We start from the raw sequence: 19,405 nt of genomic DNA, 5'->3' as shown, positions 1-19,405 counted from the left end.
ATGTCTTCCCATGCTGTGGACTGTTCTGCTAATTGTTTCCTTTGCTGAATAGAAACCTTTTCATGATGTCTAGTCTGTTGATACTTACGGTTAGTTTCTGTTAGTGTTAGTCGGTGCGCTATTAAAAAAGTTCTTGTCCAAAGCAATGTCTTTTTTAAATTTACTTTTATTTTGTGCACATTGCCTGCATGTGCGTTTGTGTGAGGGTGTCAGATCTTGGAGTTACAGACAGTTGTGAGCTGCCATGTGAGTTCTGGCAAGTGAAATCGGGTCCTCTGGAAGAACATTTAGAGCTCCTAATGGTTGAGCCATCTCTCCAGCCCCTTCAACCCAATATCTTGACAACTATCCCCTATGTTTTCTTCTGGAAGTTTCAGTGTTTCTTGTTTTAGATAATGGGTTTTGATCCATTTTGAATTGATTTTTGTATAAGGCGAACGATAAGAATCTAATTTGAATAATTTAGTAGGTTCTCGACAGCACTCTGAGCCTCTCGTCCCAAACACCAGCTTACTTCTTCTCTGAAGTCTGATGTCTTATCTGTTATTATAGCACAAGATGGTATTTAAACTGTCTTTTCAGGTTTTTTTGAATCTGGTGTAAATGGATGCAAGAAAAACAATTCCATTTTTTTTGCTGTACGCCTTTTTTATCAGAATTCAAGAAGGCCCCTTCTTGAACTGTAAGTTCTCCCAGGCTCAAAGCCACTTCCTCTTTTCGACACAACTTTGAATCCTCGGATCTTTTCACTATCTGAAGATTTTTGAGTCCAGTCCTTGGCCCACCCTCGTTGCCGGGAGACCGCGGTGCGTCCCGCCTAACAACCGTTGTTATGGGCGGAGACGTCTAGCCAGCTGTGGAGTCCTTAGAACGCTTGCGGCAATCGAAATCTCAACTCTCGCGAGGTTTCGTCTTCCGGGAGTCGCTGGGGACGTTCTCGGTAAACTGCGTGACGATGTGTGGGGACTGTGTGGAGAAGGAGTATCCCAATAGGGTGAGCAAGTGGGCGCGGAGAGCCTCCCGCAGGCTCGGCGTTCGACCGATATTCCTAGACAGGCCCGGGCCCACTCTGCAGCCCTGTCACCCCAGTGACCCCGCTTACAGCCGCGGGTCTCCTCCCTGGTGGCTGACGTCAGCGGTCCTTCCGGTTCGTGTGTTGCTGGTGACAACGGGGAACCCTCTGGATTACCTACCCGCCTTAGTTGACAGCAGCCCCTCAGGGGTTCTGCTGCATTCCCGGCTTCATCCTCCATCTCGATTTGATGACATTCTTTTACCTAATTCTGTCGCTGGATGAACGTCTGAGGTCATTTTAGAATCCACGTTTTTGAGACAGGTGTTCTGTGCTGGCTTCAGACTCCCTGTGTAGCTGAGGAGGAATTCTTTAAGTTTCGATCCTCCTTCCACATTCCTCCTGAACGCTGGCTTTACAAGCGTGCGCCACTGGGCTCAATTTATAAAATGTTAGGGATAGAGCCGAGAGCTTGGTGCGTGGTAGGCCAGCTTTCCACCAGCTGAGCTCCACCCCCAGCCTCTTGTTCTAACCCAGGTTTGAGGATGGTAGATCTGGTACCCAAGAGGATACTGTCACTTGCCCAAGTATGAGAGCCAAGACTAGACTTTGATCTCCCTCTCCGTCCCGTCCGGTTCTCTTTCCCTTCCCTTCTTGGTACTGAGGATTGAACCCAGGCTGTGTACCTGCCAGGCAAACACTCTAGCAACAGAACTACCTCCGGCCCTTATCTTAAGTCTTTGCGCCTCTCAGGCCTAGGAGGGCTTGAGGCTTGACTCTTACTGTTCTTTTAGGAACTTGTTACTGTGCACTGATGTGTGTAGACAGATTGCTTTGCTGTCTGTGAAGGCGTGACTACCAAGGCTGTGGGCTGCTTATGAACTTGCAGTTTGGGGGAGTATGACTGACAGACTGCTATTTAAACTTAGTGCAAGGGAAGATTGATCCGGAAATGGGGCTGCGGTGTTTTCCATCCAGGTAAGGTGGTTTTGGATGATGATTTAGAGGAGGAAGAAACTGAAGGAAAATAGCAAGATGAAGGATCCTAGTGTTGGTTGGAAGGTAAAACATCTTCATGGTTCCCTCTCCTAATATTTTGTGAGTGATAGGGTGTGTGTGTGGGGGGGTGCCACATGCCTTTAATCCCAGCACTCGGGAGACAGAGGCAGGCAGCTCTCCAAGTTCAAGGCCAACTTCGTCTATAGAGCTAGTTTGAGGACTGCCAGGGCTACACTGAGAAACCCTGTCTTGAAAAACAACAAAAACCTCACAGAAATAAAGCTTATTTTGTGAGTGATATGTAAGTCTTTTGAGATTGTTAGGTTAGATGAATTTTCATTATGGTACAACTACTTTGGCTTATAAAATAATTGCCATTCATTATCAAATTTAAATGTCCCCTGGAGTGACACAGAAGTGCTTATTCTAGAAAAATGCACGTGCATATCTCCTGGCAGTGTGTATAAGAATGTAAGTTCAGTATTTGTGGGGCTAGAGAGATGGCTCAGAGGCTAAGAGCACTGACTGTTCTTCTGAAGGTCCTGAGTTCAAATCCCAGTAACCACATGGTGCCTCACAACCATAGTGGGCCAGAGCAGAACTCGCGTCCAAGGGAATGTTCTAAGGCAGGGTTGTGAGTGTGAGTTAGCATAGAGCAGGAGCTCTGAGTGGGAGGGGATTGCCTCCCAGGGGGTGTGTTGGATCCAGAGACACTTGATTGTCACAGTGAAGGCGTTCCTTGACATGGAATGGGTAGAGACCAAGTATCATGCTACAAAACACAGGACAGCCATCAAAACAAAGGACTGTATGCCCAATATCAGTAGGGCAGAGGTTAAGGAACCCAGAATTACAGCAGTGGGGGCACTAGAATCAGATACAGCAGTCTAACTTTAGTCTGACAATGTTGGTAAAAGAACACATAGCCCGGCAGTGGCGGTGCATGCCTGTAATCCCCGCACTCTGGGAGGCAGAGGCAGGTGGATTTCTGAGTTTGAGGCCAGCTTGGTCTACAGAGTGAGTTCCAGGGCAACCAGGGCTATACAGAGAAACCGTGTCTTGAAAAAACCAAATCCAAAAAACAAAACAAACAAACAAACAAAAGAACACATGAAGTGCAGCTTTAAGTCAAGCAAACTAAAATACAGTAAGACTTTCCTGGTTGGTGAAACAAGTTACTCTAAAGGCATTGTATTGATGGCTGCTAAACAGTATGATCAAGAGTGGTCATGTAAGGGGCCAGAGAGATTGCTCAGTGATTAGTGCTATTGCAAAGGACCTAGGTTCAGTTCCTAGCACCCACGTGGCAGCCAGCAACTGCCTATAACTCCAGTTCCAAGGGATCCAACTCCTCTGGCCTCCATAGGACCAGGCAGGCATTGATATACATGAGCTAACTATAAATCTTTCGACAACAAAAAGTGGGGGAGAAGCCTCTGGAATGTAAGAAGTGCTTTTTTTTTTACTTACCTGGTATTTCTGCTGTTATTTTGCATGTCTCTGCTTTTGTTATTTTTCTATATTGTGTTTTAGTTCATGCTTTTTTTTTTTTTATCTAGAAAGGGGTTTTATGAGTCTTAATGATGTCCATTGCACACTGGGAACCATGAGGGAAAAGTTAATAACCTCCGGTGGAGGTTATTAACAGAGTAGTTCGGGGCTAGAGAGGTGGCTCAGAAGTCTAGAGCATTTAGTGCTGCAGCACAGAATCCAAGCTCCGTTCCCACCGCTCTCCCAGGCGGCTCACAGCAGCCTCAGCTCTGCTCAGGAGACCCGGCTCTCTCCTCTGGGCTCCGCAGGCGCTGCACCCATCACTCATACAGACACAAAGACACAACACATTTTATCTTTAAAAAAGAGAGGCAGTCTGTTCATTCTTTTCTTCCCCCGCCCACAGAAGTAGCAAGAGAACTTTATTCCTTGATAAACTGATTAAAGGGAGATGCACGGGGCTGGCAAGATGGCCGCCGGGCAGGTCAAGGCACTTGCCCGCCGATCTGCGTTCCATCCCTAGGGCTCACACAGTGGAGGGAGGAACTAAGTCCTGCAAAGTGTCCTCTGACCTCCACATGTAAGTGTGCATCCTCAAAGAGCTGGAATAAGCAGAGAGATAGACTGTCGGCGCTGAAGAGAAAGGACAGAGAAGTGACTGGAAAGGCCGCAGCGTGCCATTCTGGAGCCTTCCCCCAGCTTCCATTCTGTTTTCAATAATTACAGGGCTGTCCTGAGAAAGAATTAAGTGCTTCTTTGGAATTGGAGAAGATATTCAGAAATAACTAGTGGGTAGACATTAAGAAAGTTCCCAATGCAACTTGAGACACAGAATGGAGAACTCTAAAGGAGAATTCAGTACAGTCTTGTTTATTAGAATAGAAGTGGGCATTTAGAATCCCTTGGTTAATTAAATTCAGAACTCTTTTTCCAGAACCAGGGATTCTTCTTTCAATTAACTGGGAATCATTAAAGCTATGGCATATATTTTTAAAGATTTATTTTGTTATTTTAAATTACAATTGTATGTTGTATTCACCATGGCATTTTTTAAAGAATAGAAGCCATCATCCACTAATTAAAAAAAAAAAAGAATGAAAGAAAGAAAGAAACAGAAACTTGGTGGGTGATGGCACATGCTTTATCCCAGAACTCAAGGCAGAGGTGGGTGGATCTCTTGAGTTCCAGGACAGCCAGGGCTACACTGAGAAACCCTGTCTTGGAGAAGGAGAAAAAAGCAAACAAAAAGGCAGGTTTCTCTACATGGCCCTGGCTGGCTTGGAACTGTCTGTACACCAGGCTGGTTTTGTTAGGAAGCTCTTCAGTAAACAAAAAGGGATATTTAGTTACTTGTCTTTCGGTAGATGTTTTTCACAGACTACAATGCACAGAACTAGGTTCCGTTATAACCTCTGACCTCTACATGTAGTGTAAGTGTTCACCCCCAAAATAAAGAAGCTAGGGCAGGTTCTAGCCTTCTGGCCTATACTACACTGAGAATTTGAATCATGCATGCATTTTCTTGAAAAGAGACCACCAATTTCCTGTACCCGATTTTTAAACGTGATTGTTACTTTGTGTGTGGGCGAGGGATGCACTTGCTGTGGTGAGCGTGTGGTAGTGTGGTAGTCAGGGCAGTTTTCAGGAGCCCCTCATCTTCCAGCTTGGCTTTCAGGGATGGAATTCAAGTCACAACCACTTTTACCTGGTGAGCATCTCACTACCCCCAACCAACTGTTTAAAAACTCAGTTGTGAAGCATTTTCTTTTTCCAGAAAAGCATTTTGAAAACCAATTGCACCTAAAACTATATTATATTTTCTAAGAATATAACAAAATATTTTCAACACAGTGTGAATGAAACTTGAGTTTCATATATTTCTCTTCAGCATTAGACTCTGTAGTGACACAATGGTATCATAAAAATGAACTGCTAATTGAATCAGAGGCAAAAATCTGTAATTAGTTATGTACTAATAACAATTGCATTTTATATACTTCATTTAAAACTTAGCTTCCCAAGTTCATGTACTCAAAAATGTCTTAATAGAATTAAATGGAATTTCAATGATTTCTGGGTTGAATATATAATCACTGAAACAGTTGTGTATGAGTAGGGTTTCTTAAAGGACACTATAGTTTAAAGATTTATGGTTGAAAATACCTATATAAAAAAGAACAATCTGGAACCAGCAGTCTAACATTCCAGTGGAAGACAAGAGCACACTAACCTTCAAGCCGGGAGAGGGGAGGAGGGAGGGAGGAGGAGGGAGGAGGAGGGAGGAAAGGAGAGGGCCTCAGGTATCTCAGCCAGCCTTGAACTCGCTGTGTAGCCAAGGATGACTCTATGTCTGCTCCTTATCTGAGTGCTGGAATCACAGCACAGACCGCATACCCCATTTCATGGTACTGGCTGTTGAACTCTGGGCCTTGTGTAAGTGCTCCCCGGTCAAGCTGAACCGCTGGCCTCCTCACCCCTGTTTTTAATGTAAACATCCCTGAAAGAACATACACAGTAGCAGACATAAACCTTATCGCTACATTGGCATGTGTAATCTGAAGTAATAATGTTTTATGTTGTAGTCCTTGTAGTTTCAGGTTTTTTTCAGACTTGTAAGTTTTTTGTTTGTTTGGTTTTGGTTTTTGAAGGCAGGATTTTTCTGTGCAGTCCTGACTGTCCTGTAACTATGTAGACCAGACTGGCCTCAGACTCAGAGATCTGCCTCTCTGCCTCTCAAGTGCTGGGATTAAAGGCATGCACCACCATGCCTGGCCCTCAGATTTATAAGATTTTATACTATACTATCAAACTAATAATCTTTACTGTCTAATTTTCATAGTTTTAGCCATTTCTTCTTGAATATATACCTTTACAAGTCTTTAGCAGAATTTTATGTAAATCACATTTTCTAAGTGTCCTTAACAGCCCAGGCCAGCCTGGGCTATATAGTGAGACTCTATGTAAAACAGAGTGGGACTAATAGACTTGATTGGACACTTCATAAACATATGAAATAGAATTTCAATAATTTCTGGGTTGGATATATACTCACTGAAACAGTTGCGTATATGGCTCCAGGAAGACTATTAATCATTGGAAGAAAGCAAACTAAAACGAGATAAGATTTCCATTTACATCACTAGAAAAGTATAAAAAAAAAGAAAAAAGAAAAAAAGAATATGTTCAATAACTAGGGTTGGAAAGATGTGGAGTGACTGGGAACAACACATTGCTGGCAGGGTGAAATGGAGAACCCCTTGTGTGGTGGCGGGGATGGGGTGTGTGATTGGGGGACCTGGAGAGATGGCTCAGGGGGAAAGGAGCATTTACTGCTTTTGTTTAATTCCCAGCAGCTGTATGTCAGGCAGCTCATAACTCCTGTAAGCCAGCTCCAAGGGAATCCAAGATCTCTGGCCTCCATGGACACCTGCATCCACTTTTTCCTTCAAAGGATCTTAAGTCAAGGTGTCTATGACATCATCGCTCCAAACTATATAGTCGTGTCTTTGTTCCTGCTCTAGAACTGTTCTCTCCCTTAGCACACAGCGGTAAGACACCCTCAGAAGGGAGAGATTAACTGTGGTGCCGGAACCAGGAGGGCTCCACTGTGGTGTTCAAGGCGGCTCTTCCTGAGCTATGTGTAGAAAAGCACATTTGGCTCGCCATCCCTCTAGTATGGCATTGGGTACACAGGTGCTTTGGAGAAATGATTTTTATATCACATTAACATTAAAATTGCTCACTTGGGCAGGAGAGATGGCTCAGTGGATAAAGGAGCTTGCTGTTCAAGCCTGATGACCTGAGTTCAATGCTCAGAACTAACAGAAAGGTGGGAGGACTCCACAGAGTTGTCCTCTTACCTACACATGACCTGTGGCACATGCACACTGCCCCACCCCCATAATAAAACACATATTTCTTAAAAATAAAAATATTCAGTTGCTTGCAGTTAGTTGGATTGGATAATCTGTAAAATAGTTTCACGTTAATAGAGTCTTTAGCAGAGATTTCTCTTTAAGCCAGGAATGTTTAGTTTCTCCATTCCAAAGCAAAAGGCTCGGTTCCTTGGCCATAACTGTTGGTCTGATCAGTTGAACCCATTACCCTTCTCTGCCTCAGTCACACACACACTCTTTGGTTTTTTGGATTTGGTTTTTTCGAGACCAGGTTTCTCTGTGTAGCCCTGGCTGTCCTGGAACTCACTCTGTAGACCAGGTTGGCCTTGAAATCAGAAATCTGCCTGCCTCTGCCTCCCAGAGTGCTGGGATTACAGGCGTGCGCCACCACCGCCTGGCAAACACACACACTCTTAAAGGCTGATGTCTGTGGACGGATTCTGGTTTGTGGTATTAACAAAGGCATGAGAAGAAGCCCTTTCAACAGTGTGTACACTTACCTTTAGTAGTGACTTATTGGTTTCTGTTTTGATTGACTTAATTCTAGTTTCTTTTTTAAAGATTTATTTATTGTTTATATGTTAAGTACACTGTACTGTAGCTGTCTTCAGATACACCAGAAGAGGGTGCCAGATCTCATATGGATGGTTGTAAACCACCATGTGGTTGCTGGGGTTTGAACTCAGGACCTTCAGAACTGCAGTCAGTGCTCTTAACCACCGAACCATCCCTCCAGCCCTTAATTCTAGTTTTTTTGGCGTATCATTTAAAAATACTAATACAAATTTCCGATTTACTTTTTGTATGGAATAATGTTTTTCCCTGTTGTTTGTAAGTATTTGGACTTAGTTCTCTTACATTTGTTTGCTCTGTGATACAGGGATCGCAGCTAAGGCTTCACAGGTCCTGAGCAAATGCTCTACCACTGAGCCACATCCCCAGCCCCACGCCACTCTGGCAAACACACTTGTCGTCCTTGGAAATTCATGGACTTAACATATGCATCAAGTATCCTTATAAGTAGTGATTCTGTAGGAAAGCTAGTTACTTAAAAAAGTACTTTGAGCAGGTGTGTTCTGGCTGTGTCTTTGACCTGTAGAGACTTTGAATCATTTGGTCAGCTTCACCAAAGGTTCCAAAGTGTAAGAGAATTCCTGTTCTCATCCTCTAGGGGAACACCTGTCTGGAGAATGGGTCATTCTTACTGAACTTCGCAGGCTGCGCCGTGTGCAGTAAGAGAGACTTTATGCTGATCACCAACAGATCCCTGAAAGAGGAAGATGGAGAAGAAATAGTTACCTATGACCGTAAGTAGAGTTTGTTTTGAAATTCAGATCTCTTAGCAGGCATCAGCTTTCAGAAGTTGGTGTGCTGTGTGGGTGTTCCGAGGGCACGTTCAGTGTTGTGTTACAATGCATAGTTACTGCTAAGTCACTGAGAGGAAAATACAGTTAGGACCTCCTTTACCCAGCATCTCCACGCTGTGATAACATGGTCTTCCTGCTTCTGCCTCTTCAGCACTGAGATTATAGATGTGTGCCACCATGCCCAGCCAGTTGTAAAGATCTCATTTGTAGCTCAGGTTAGTCCAGAATTCATTCTATAGCCCAAGCTTCCTGGAACTCATTCTATAGCCTCAGCTTCCCAAGTGCTAGAATTAAAGACCTGAGCCACTACTACTAGCCAGGGATTTTTTTTGTTTTGTTTTTTGTTTTTGTTTGTTTTTTATTTTTTTTATTTTTTTCGAGACAGGGTTTCTCTGTGTGACCCTGGCTGTCCTGGAACTCACTCTGTAGACCGGGCTGGCCTCAAACTCAGAAATCCGCCTGCCTCTGCCTCCCAAGTACTGGGATTACAGGCGTGCGCCACCACCGCCTGGCAGATTCATGGGTTTTTAATGGAATGGGGTCCATCCAGTAGGCGTAAAGGTCAGGTCAGCCTGGTGTAGTGTTTCACTTCTCTGACCCAGCACTCAGGTGGTAGAAGGAGGAGGATCAGAGGGCCAAAGGCAAGCAGGGCTGAAGAGAGGGGGACAGTGTCACAGGGTAGAAGGAGGAGGATCAGAGGGCCAAAGGCAAGCAGGGCTGAAGAGAGGGGGACAGTGTCACAGGGTAGCGCTGTTTTCCCTGGTGCTGAATGACCTGGCGTGCTTTGGTATTTCCAGCTTTGCTTCTGTGTTTTCACCTGCTCTGGCCTCCTGTCCCACTGTCCGTCTGTTGCTTCCTTCCCTTGCTCTTATCACTGGACGTTCCCATCCTCAACCCTAGGAAAAACATGCAGAGAAAGCACTCTGAGAACAGCACGGAGAAGTTCTTGTGAATGTGCATGGTATATGTACATGTCATAGGTACATGTTATATGTACTAACATGGTATGTGTACATGTCATATGTATTAACATGTTATGTGTATGTCACATGTACATGTTATGTGGACATGATAGCACCCAGACATTCTTGAGTCTCTTTTGTTTTTCTTCTGGTTCTTGGTATGTTCTGAATATGAATAAAGAACAAGTGTGCTGATAATATTTTTAAGACAAGTATGAAAAGCATCAAGCTCTTAGAATAGGCTCAGACAGTTAAAAATACTCCAAAAGGTGTTTTTGCCTCCCTTTTTAAGCCTGTGTCCCCTTTAAGATATATTTTTTTCAAGGTAGCAGGGTATAGTGAGTAAGAATCACATTCTTAGGTTAAAAATTCTGGCCCGAAACCTCCTATCTCTGTAGTTATCTGTTTACTTAACCACAGTGTGCCTTTATTTCCTGACAAAGTGGAAATAATATTATATCTCAGTGAATTTGAGATTACAGGAATAGCTAAAAAAAAATGTTCTTAAAGAGTATCTGTCCAGATCTCTCCAGGGACAGAAAGATCTGGACAGGATCGCTGGACAGGTGGCAGCTGCCAACAAGAAGCATTAGAACAAAGGATGCTGGGTTAATAAAATGTCTCAGTCATTTAAAAAAAAAAGAGTATCAGTATCTGGCACACAATAGCCACAGTTTATCAATTATTACATGGTTTTTGTTTTCAGTAGATCATTTTTTGTTACCTCAAATTCACTTTCATGACCACATTTGGTTTTCTTTTCTTTTTTTAAGATTTATTCATTATTATATGTGAGTACACTGTAGCTGTCTTCAGACACACCAGAAGAGGGTGTCATCTCATTACAGATGGTTGTGAGCCACCATGTGGTTGCTGGGATTTGAACTCAGGATCTTCGAAAGAGCAGTCAGTGCTTTTAACCGCTGAGCCATCTCTCCAGCCCCCACAGTTGGTTTTCTTCATCCCTGGTTATAACTGTACACTTACTGTCGTTCCTGAGAATAACAGCTTCTGCGTTGCTAGATGGGTTCACACTTTTAAAAACACACAGTCCTTGAGCCGGGCGGTGGTGACGCATGCCTTTAATCCCAGCACTTGGGAGGCAGAGGCAGGTGGATTTCTGAGTTCGAGGCCAGCCTGGTCTACAGAGTGAGTTCCAGGACAGTCAGGGCTGCACAGAGAAACCCTGTCTTGAAAAACCAAAAAAAGAAAGAAAGAAAGAAAGAAAGAAAGAAAGGAAGGAAGGAAGGAAGGAAGGAAGGAAGGAAGGAAGGAAGGAAGGAAGGAAAGAAAGAAAGACCACACAGTCCTAGACTTGGTGGCACAGGCCTTTTATCCTAGCTGCTTGGTGACAAGCACCTTTACTCAGTCTTGCCACCTTGGTCCCAGCTACTCAGAAGAGTGACGGGTCAAGGCCTGCTTGGGCTGCAGAGTGAGTTCAAAGTCAGCCTGGGCAGCTTAGTGAGACCCTGACTTGGGAATGACAAGAAGGTGGGGAGTGTAGGTCAGAGGTAGCGTGCCTGCTCTGCATTGGTCCCTGGTACCGCTCAAGTAAACAAGTCAGTAAACAGCACCTGAGTCCCCGCTTGCTGCTGTCTGTAGGGACCTTTCAGTGGGGATTTTGTTTTTGAGACAGAGTTTCTTTGTGTAGCCCTGGTTGTCCTGAGACTTACTCTGTAGACCAGGCTGGCCTTGAACTCAGAAATCTGCCTGCCTCTACCTCCCAAGTGCTGGGATTAAAGGCATGCGCCACCACTGCCCGGCTCAGTGGGGATTAATATGTGCACAGTGAACCCTTGAGTTCAGATCCTAATTATGTAAAGTTGTGATAGAGTCTGGATTTCTTGAGGTCAGTATTCTAATGGGTCTCCTGCTGTGTTAAATGCAACAGAGTTAAAATTCCTCTAAAAGTACTATTGCTGAGAATAGAAATTTCATTGTTTTAACAAACTTCTCCAGACTTCATTAAGTGTCTTTGTTTTGGCAGATCTGTGTAAGAATTGTCATCATGTGGTAGCCAGACACGAGTATACATTCAGCATCATGGACGAATTTCAGGTACATATGTGCATGGGTTTTGTTGAGGAAAGACGAAGACTAAAACTACTCTAAAGCATCTATACATAATTTTTGTAATGAAGTGTTAGCAGTTATTACTGGAGCCCACCCCTGTCTTTACCTGTGCATGCTGGGAAACTTTAAAGGTGGGTGGATCTGTGCATCTTCACAGGAGTCACAAATCAAAATGTGTGCTTTACAGTGACATTCCAGCCCTGTGCCTGTCATTTTATTTAATTAATCCATTGTGGGTTCTTAAGAGAAAAAAAGATGTGTGTGTGTGTGTGTGTGTGTGTGTGTGTATGTGTACAATGTGAGGTGTCCCCATAGAACAGATGGTTGTGAGTCACCTTGTGGGTGGCAGGATCTGAACCTGGGTCTTTGTAAGAGCAGCAAATGTTCCTCACTGCTGAGCCATCTCTCTAGTCTGCCATTACAAGTTTTTATGAGATTACTGTTGTGGAACCTTTTCTCCAAATGCTGTGGGAATTACACAGTTGGCTTACTTCAAGTGTTGGCTACTGGGTAGTACCAGCAGTAGCAGCACACACCTCTGAGCTGGAGGCCAGCCTGGTCTACAGAGTGAATTGGTGTGTTGTCCAATCCTCTTGGAGGGTATGAGTCTCGCAAGGAGGCTGTCTTTGTTTGCTCTTGTTGCTGTGCGGATTTGAGCAACTCTTTGGTTTCAAGTATAGTAAGTTGTTTTTTTTAATTTGTTAAGCCATCTAAATTTCAAGATGGCTATGTCAAGATTTGAGGATAAAAGCAGAACCACCAGAGAACGAGGGATTTGTTATATTTTCTTGTAGTCAGGAGAGCATGTGAAGAACTCTGGCCCCTGGTGTAGGCCCACAGTTGCTGAACATTCACAGGTCTGATGGTCAGGAAGAAAAACCGGACAGCAGTGGGCCTGGCTCTGGACACACTGGGGCCAAGGCTTCTCTCAGGACTTGTTTTCAAGCTTTCAGACTGGCCCTGTGTGAACTTCCTGTTAGGAATATCTGTTAGGACTTTCACCGTCAAGGGAAAGTTTATGAAGTCATTCAAATTTGGATAGTATTTACTTAGGAAGATAAAAGTTAATCAGTTGCAGTAAAACGATAAAATAACATAATACCTCCATGTGATATTTTTAAGTCTTTACTTAATTTTCTTTTTCTTTTTGGATTGGTTTTACTTTCGTGTGTGTGTGAGGGGGGGTGTTTTGCCTGCATGTATGTGTATGTACCATATGTGTGCAGTGCCCACAGAGGCCCCAAGAAGGTGTCAGGGAGTTACAGTTGCGAGCTGTCAGTGGGTGCTGGGAATTGGACCCAGGTCCTCTGGAAGAGCAGCCAGTGCTCTTAATCACTGAGCCACCTCTCCAGCCCCTAAGTTTTACTTATTTTATTATGTGTATGATTATTTTGCCTGCAGTATATTGTCTACCACATTTGTGCCTGGTACCCACGAAGGCCAGAAGAGGGCACTAGCCCCCCTGGCTCCATAAGGAATTGGAGCCACACGTGGCATGAACCGGCTGGTGTGGGTGCTGGACACTGAACCTAGGTCTCCCACAAGAGCAGCAGGGACAGCCAGTGAGAGCCTTTAACTGCTGAGCCGTCTCTAGTCCCACACTCATCATGTAAGTGGGAAAAAGGAACATAGTCACATGTGCCAGGGTGTGATCTAAACACTTTGACCATAACTCTTTAATGTCTGAATTTTAGAGGAAAACCATGGCTCAGGGAATAGTAGTGGCCAAAGAAAGTGACCATTTCATGGCTTAAAACCCTAGCTCTGTTCTTATGAGAGGAAGTGAGTGCTTGCAGCCTTCTTCCTGAGTGCACACGAGGTCTTTAGAACCCCTGACTGGATATTGAGATGGCCTGCCTATGTCCTGAGACAGCTGTACAAAGCACTTCTGTGAGACCAAAGTCCAGTCATTTTCTGTGACTGAGTGCAGTCACCTCCCAACGGCCCCCAAAATTGCTCTGGGTAAAAACAAGAAAAGGCAAAAGGAAGGTGGCTGTAGTCATAGTGACTAGGTCATTACCACTCCTCCTGGAAACGGAAGCTCTTAGGCTGTGCTCTGCCTGCAATCTTATTTTACCAACATCTGCACCTGCTCAACACACATCCGGTGTTCACCTGGTAGATGGTTTACAGTGTTCTTTAGGCTTCCTCGTGGGCCTTTCCTAGCATCCCTGCTACAGCAGAGTGATCCTTACCCCAGGGCTGGCGCTGGCCCAGCCTCTCTCCCTCCCCAGATTTCCCAGACAGACCCCATATGAAGTAGTGTTTCAACAGCAGCCTGGGGCTGGAGAGATGGCTCAGTGGTTAAGAGCACCGACTGTTCTTCCAGAGGTCCTGACTTCAAATCCTAGCATCCACATGGTGGCTCACAACCATCTGCTCCCTCCTGCCCCCTGCAGGAGGTTCCCCTTCCCTTCCTGAGAGCTGCTCTCCATCATTTCCTGGACGATCACTGGTACTGCCTCCAGCATCATTTCTAAATTGAAAATGTTATATTAAATTTATATTATATGTATTACGCAGTACCTTCTTTTGGCCTCTGCAGGCCCAGTCCTTACATATTCCCAACCAGAGCACACACACAAATACACATAATTTTTTAAAATGTTTTAAAATTATATTAAACATAGTTCTTTTTTTTTTAATAGGGCTAGGCCTTTTTTTTTTTTACTATTTGAAGATATTATTTATTTATAGATTTATTTATCATATGTAAGTACACTGTAGCTGTCTTCAGACACCAGAAGAAGGTGTCAGATCTCTTTATGGATGGTTGTGAGCCAACATATGGGTGCTTGGATTTGAACTCATGACCTTTGGAAGAGCAGTCAGTGCTTTTACCCGCTGAGCCATCTCTCCAGCCCCACATACTTAGTTCTTATTTGTTAAAAATAATTTAAACTTGTTCACTCAGCTTCTTCTGTGACCCATTATGGAAGCAACTTTTTACTTCTTTTTGCTTTTTCACCTGTATAGTTTTGTTTTGTTTTTCCTTTTATGAGAGTGTCTCATTGTGCAGCACTGGGAACCCTGCCTTATCCCAAGTGCTGAGAGAGTGGCCTGCTCCACAAGCTTGGTTTTGAATCTTTCCTTAGCCAGCCCTTCTTTCCCTGTTTCTCTGAACTCCCTGTAAAATGCCTTCATTTCCATTGATTAAAACTGCCCTGTCATAGGCTGTCTGCAGCCTGTCCCAGTCCTGTGCTTCCCCCTCTCCAGCTCGCTCAGTATCTTTTCCAGATCTGGGTTTAACCATCATCTTGTTAAGCATCTCTACTCTTGAAGTCCATACTGCTTGACTGTCTTTTCCCCTTTCTTTTAAAATAATCTCTGCTTGCTTCTTTGCTTTGTTTCTCTCATTCTCTTTTCTGTGTCTTGAGGGAAGACCACAGGGGCGCCAGAGAGTAAAGTAAGAGAACAGCAAAATATGCCACACAGGGTAGTAAACCTCTTGTGACAAAAGCCTTTCTGTGCTCGGTGTCGCCTCGGGGTGTTGGGGATGGGAGATAGTCTTCTGTCCCTCAGGAGGCCAGGAAAGAGGACAGGATCGAAAGAAGTAGGGTAGAGAGCAGGGCCTCTGAGTGAGCAGAAGATACAGGCGCACAGTGGGCAGATTCTGCCAGATCCAGCCTTCCTCCAGACCCTGACCCGTAGCATTTTGAGTCTCCTATGAGTACCTGGAGCCCGTGGGTCTCCCCACCTAGACAGCTTGGCAAAAGGTCCTCATCTCAGCACAGTCCTGTCCCTGGCATCTCAGCCTAGAATCTAGGCATCCTTTCCCACAGAAACACTCTAACATGTGGTTAGAGTCCACAGTCTTTGTATAGTGCAAATTTAAAAGACTTGGGCATTTTCCTGGGAATCTGACTGCCACATATATAATATTACTCCCATGGGAAACTGCTTTTGAATTCAAATCATTGACTTACAATGAAATTTGCATTTGAGGCTGCCTATAAATCAAAGGGTACAACGATGACCATTTTCACTAATTTAATATATTACCAGGTTGTATCATACATTGTATCAGCTTTTCCCCATATTATGTGTGTTGGTCTGGTAAAGGTCATGGTGTGTTCTTTCCTTGTTCATGACTGGCCACTGTGCAGAACATCTCGAAGCTTGGAAGCATTGACTAGAGACTTGGCAGACATTAGGCTAGGTGACAGTTCAGTCCCCTCCCTTTTTTAATTGAGCAAACATTTTTATTTTGTTGCTGTTTAGATTTTGTTTTGCGCCGTAGTGGGGATTAAACCTTAGTCTTGATGCTTTCAAGGCAAGCACACTTGCAACTGAACTGCGTTCTCACTCAGAACTCAGCCATGTGTGCAGCTTCACATGGTCTTCCCTTCTTCCTTCCCTCCCTCCCCACCCCAGCCCCCTCTCTCGACACAGGGCCTTGCTCTGTAGTCCAGGCTGACCTCAGCCTTATGATTCTCCTGCCTCAGCCTAGTATGTGATTGGAAATATTCTCCGTCATACTCTGTTACCTCATCTTCATTTCCAGTAAGAGACTGCATCCCAACAGTGATGTCTAGTGGGTTCAAGCAGTAACAGTGTTTGACAACAGTAAATGCCTTGTGGTGTAGATTATTGTTGTATTTTATGCTCCTGCGTGGTATCTATACTGTAAGCGTTAGCCTGCAGGTATTTCTGCTGGGCGCATAGAGGAGACTGTAAATCAGGAGTGCAGGGAGGTAGCCCAGTGGAAGATTGCCTGCCTAGTGTGTACAAAGTTCAGACTTAACCTCCAGCACTGAAAGCCAATCAGCTGGGCGATTGATTAATTCAAGAACAGTCTTTAAGAAGCATGCTGTCTGCTGTCTGCAGTCTGCTGCCTGTCTAGACTTGTCAGTTGAAATAGAAAGGAACTTGTCTCCTTTAGAGTCTTTTTGCCCTGTCTCTGTAGAGCTTGGCAGCCTTCTCTAGTGACTGTCCAGACCCAAGAGACTGATTGACTGATTCACTTCCAGACAGCTAGCAATAGCAACATCAAGTGTGCAGGGAGGCACCAGTACATTCAACAAAGATACTTGTTTTTGTAAACAAAATAAAAATATTTTAAATAAAAAAGTTTAAAGGAAATACATCTATGATAACTGTCAGAACAGGACTTTGCCCTAAGGAATTGTGCTTAAAATAAATTCCCTTCTGTTGGCAGTCTAGACACTTGTTACATACCAGATCCATGAAACTTCTTAGACCCTTAAATAGATGAAGTCTCATGCAATTAACTGTTCAAGTATGAGGCATGCATGCTAGTGAATTTAATGCACTTTTGTTTATTTCCTAGGGCTGATAAAGATAGTTTTTCAGTTTGAGAATTCTGTTTCTTTTTTCTCCTCCTGTTGCATAAATATGCTGGAAAGGAAAGGTCCTAAGAACAAGATTTTGTTCTTAGAAATACACGTCCAATCTGCTTTGTTATTTAACTTATTTTCTGTGTGTGTGTGTGTGTGTGTGTACACAATATATACATGTTTGCGTTGGGCCGTGTAGCGTTCAGAAGACCACTCTCAGAAGTAGATTCTCCCACCATGTAGGTTCCTGGGATCAGCTCAGGTTACCAAGCTTGCACAGCAAGGTCCCTTCACTCACTAAGCCACCTCACAGCCTTTATTCTGTTTTGGTTTGGTTTGGTGTTTGGTGGTGGTGGTGTGGTTTTGGTTTTGTTTTATTTTCTATTTCTTTGAAGCAAGGCCTCCTGGAGCCCAGACTGTCTTTGAACTCTTAATCCTCCTGCCTCCATCCCCCAAGTGCTGGGATACAGTTGTGTGCCATCATGCCCAGTTTGTACAGTGCTAGAGATTAAAATCAGGGCTTTGTGCATGCTAGGCAGGTACTTTACCAATTGAGCCACATGCAGTCCCAGCCCAGACATCTTCGCTAGTTTTAAAGAAGCACTAAGCTAAATATGTATACTTTCTTAAGCCAAGAATTAGCCATATCCTTCAGTGTGTAAGCCATTCTTGTATATGGGGTGAGAGTTTACATAAACAAAGGGCTCCAGGAGTATAGAGCACACCTAAAGCATTGCTGATAGGCTTTGAAGAATCTAATGTACAGGAGGATTATCAGTGGCAGTTTGAAGGGAAGCTTTACTGAGCAGTGGTTTATAGAACATCTTTCTCTCTGTCCCTTGAAGTAATTTTGCACTTTGTCTTGTTCTAGGAATATACCATGCTGTGTCTGTTGTGTGGCAAAGCTGAAGATACTATCAGTATTCTCCCTGATGATCCCCGACAAATGGCTCTGTTATTCTAAGCCTCCTGTGGTTCTGTTGTAACTATGTTGGGTTGGTTTAAAATATAGCAATAAACGTAATGGTTTATCTAATAATGAAAGTTGTTTGTATGTTTTATGTTTCTTCCCTATTTGGATGAAAAAGTAACTTGGGGTACTGTTGTTTCCTGGAGTTGAGTTGCTCTGCTAGAGTCCCCTGTATGCGTTAACACAGCCGGAGTGAGACGTCTTTGCTAGTGGTTATTTGACTAGAACACAACTAGAACCAAAGCACTTCTGCACTCAGATCTTAGTTTCCTGTCAAAGGAACCCAGGACTCCTTGAAAAGTAAATGACAGAATGGGGCAGAAATGCCACACAGTGAACTTAGAGCATTTTGTAGAGGGAAGTATTGATTCCCTAATTGTTCTTGATTGTGTTGATAAAAAAGGTGGAAGCCAATTGTTGGACAAAAGGGAAAAGATGGGACTTCCAGGTCCCAGGAGGCGGAGGAAGGGACATGCACGGAGAGAGGAAGAGGTTTTTTGGTGGACTTTGGAACAAGAGGATGCAACAGCCATGTAAGATCTTGGGGCTTGGAAATGGCCGCCTCTGTCACCTGCAGATGGCTGGAATAAGCTAGCTGATAGGATTAGGGCAGGAAATTCTTTGCCCAGCCATAGAGTTATCTGGCTAGTTTTAAAATTATAAAACTGTCTAGTATTTTCTATCTGAGGAGCTAAGGCAGAAGGAGAAAGAGGGTGTCCAGGTGGTTGGTGGCTGCTTGGCAAAGCTAGCCAGGAGGGGCTAGGGGGAGTGATGGAAGCGCCCAGGAAAGATAGCCAGCTGGCCCTTGGCGGAGCTGAGTGAGAGCTGAGTGAGAGCTGAGTGAGAGCTGAGTGAGACCTCCACGGCTGATCTTGGAGCCTAGCCAGGAGCGCAGGCGGAGCTCCTGGGAAGGTGGGAGCGTGATTTTTTAAAAATTACACGTGTGCCACAAAACCCAACACACACACACACACACACACACACACACACACACACACACGAACAAAAGCCACAGTGATGAAGGCTGTTGTTCTCAACCTTCCCAATGCTGTGACCCTTTAATACGGTTCCTCATGTTGTGGTAACCCCCTCCCAACCGTAAAATTATTTTCAATATTACTTTCTACTCTAATTTTGCTAGTTAAAAATTTTAATGCAAATATCTGATAGGCAGGTTATCTGATATATGACCCCTGTGAAAGGGTTGTGCACCCCAAAGGGATCTAGAACCCCAGATTGAGAGCCACTGGACTAGGGGTGGTCAGATGAGCTCCTAGTGGACACAGCTTTAATCATTTGAAAATGAGGAAGTTTCTATTTTGGATTATAGCCCAGAGT

General features: G+C 44.1%; 1 protein-coding gene across 1 annotated transcript; it reads left to right on the top strand.

The window, feature by feature from the left end:
- The first annotated feature begins 880 nt into the window (after positions 1-880).
- Positions 881-18,141, top strand: Churc1 (churchill domain containing 1). Its single transcript, XM_052185612.1, has 4 exons — positions 881-994; positions 8,570-8,705; positions 11,715-11,785; positions 17,969-18,141. The coding sequence occupies exons 1-4, from the start codon at positions 956-958 to the stop codon at positions 18,059-18,061; spliced, it is 339 nt and encodes a 112-aa protein (XP_052041572.1). The 5' UTR covers positions 881-955; the 3' UTR covers positions 18,062-18,141.
- The last annotated feature ends 1,264 nt before the right edge of the window (positions 18,142-19,405 follow it).

This window comes from Apodemus sylvaticus, chromosome 6 (genome assembly GCF_947179515.1).
Source record: "Apodemus sylvaticus chromosome 6, mApoSyl1.1, whole genome shotgun sequence".
Taxonomy (NCBI): domain Eukaryota; kingdom Metazoa; phylum Chordata; class Mammalia; order Rodentia; family Muridae; genus Apodemus; species Apodemus sylvaticus.
Note: the sequence above shows the minus strand (reverse complement) of the source record. Positions and strands in the feature narration are given on the sequence as shown.

Bases quoted from the DNA above. Each gene is read 5' to 3' on its own strand.
- Churc1 (XM_052185612.1), top strand. From the start codon at position 956: ATGTGTGGGGACTGTGTGGAGAAGGAGTATCCCAATAGG. The intron at 995-8,569 runs GTGAGCAAGTGG...CTCATCCTCTAG, and splicing joins AGAAGGAGTATCCCAATAGG to GGGAACACCTGTCTGGAGAA. The intron at 8,706-11,714 runs GTAAGTAGAGTT...TTGTTTTGGCAG, and splicing joins AGAAATAGTTACCTATGACC to ATCTGTGTAAGAATTGTCAT.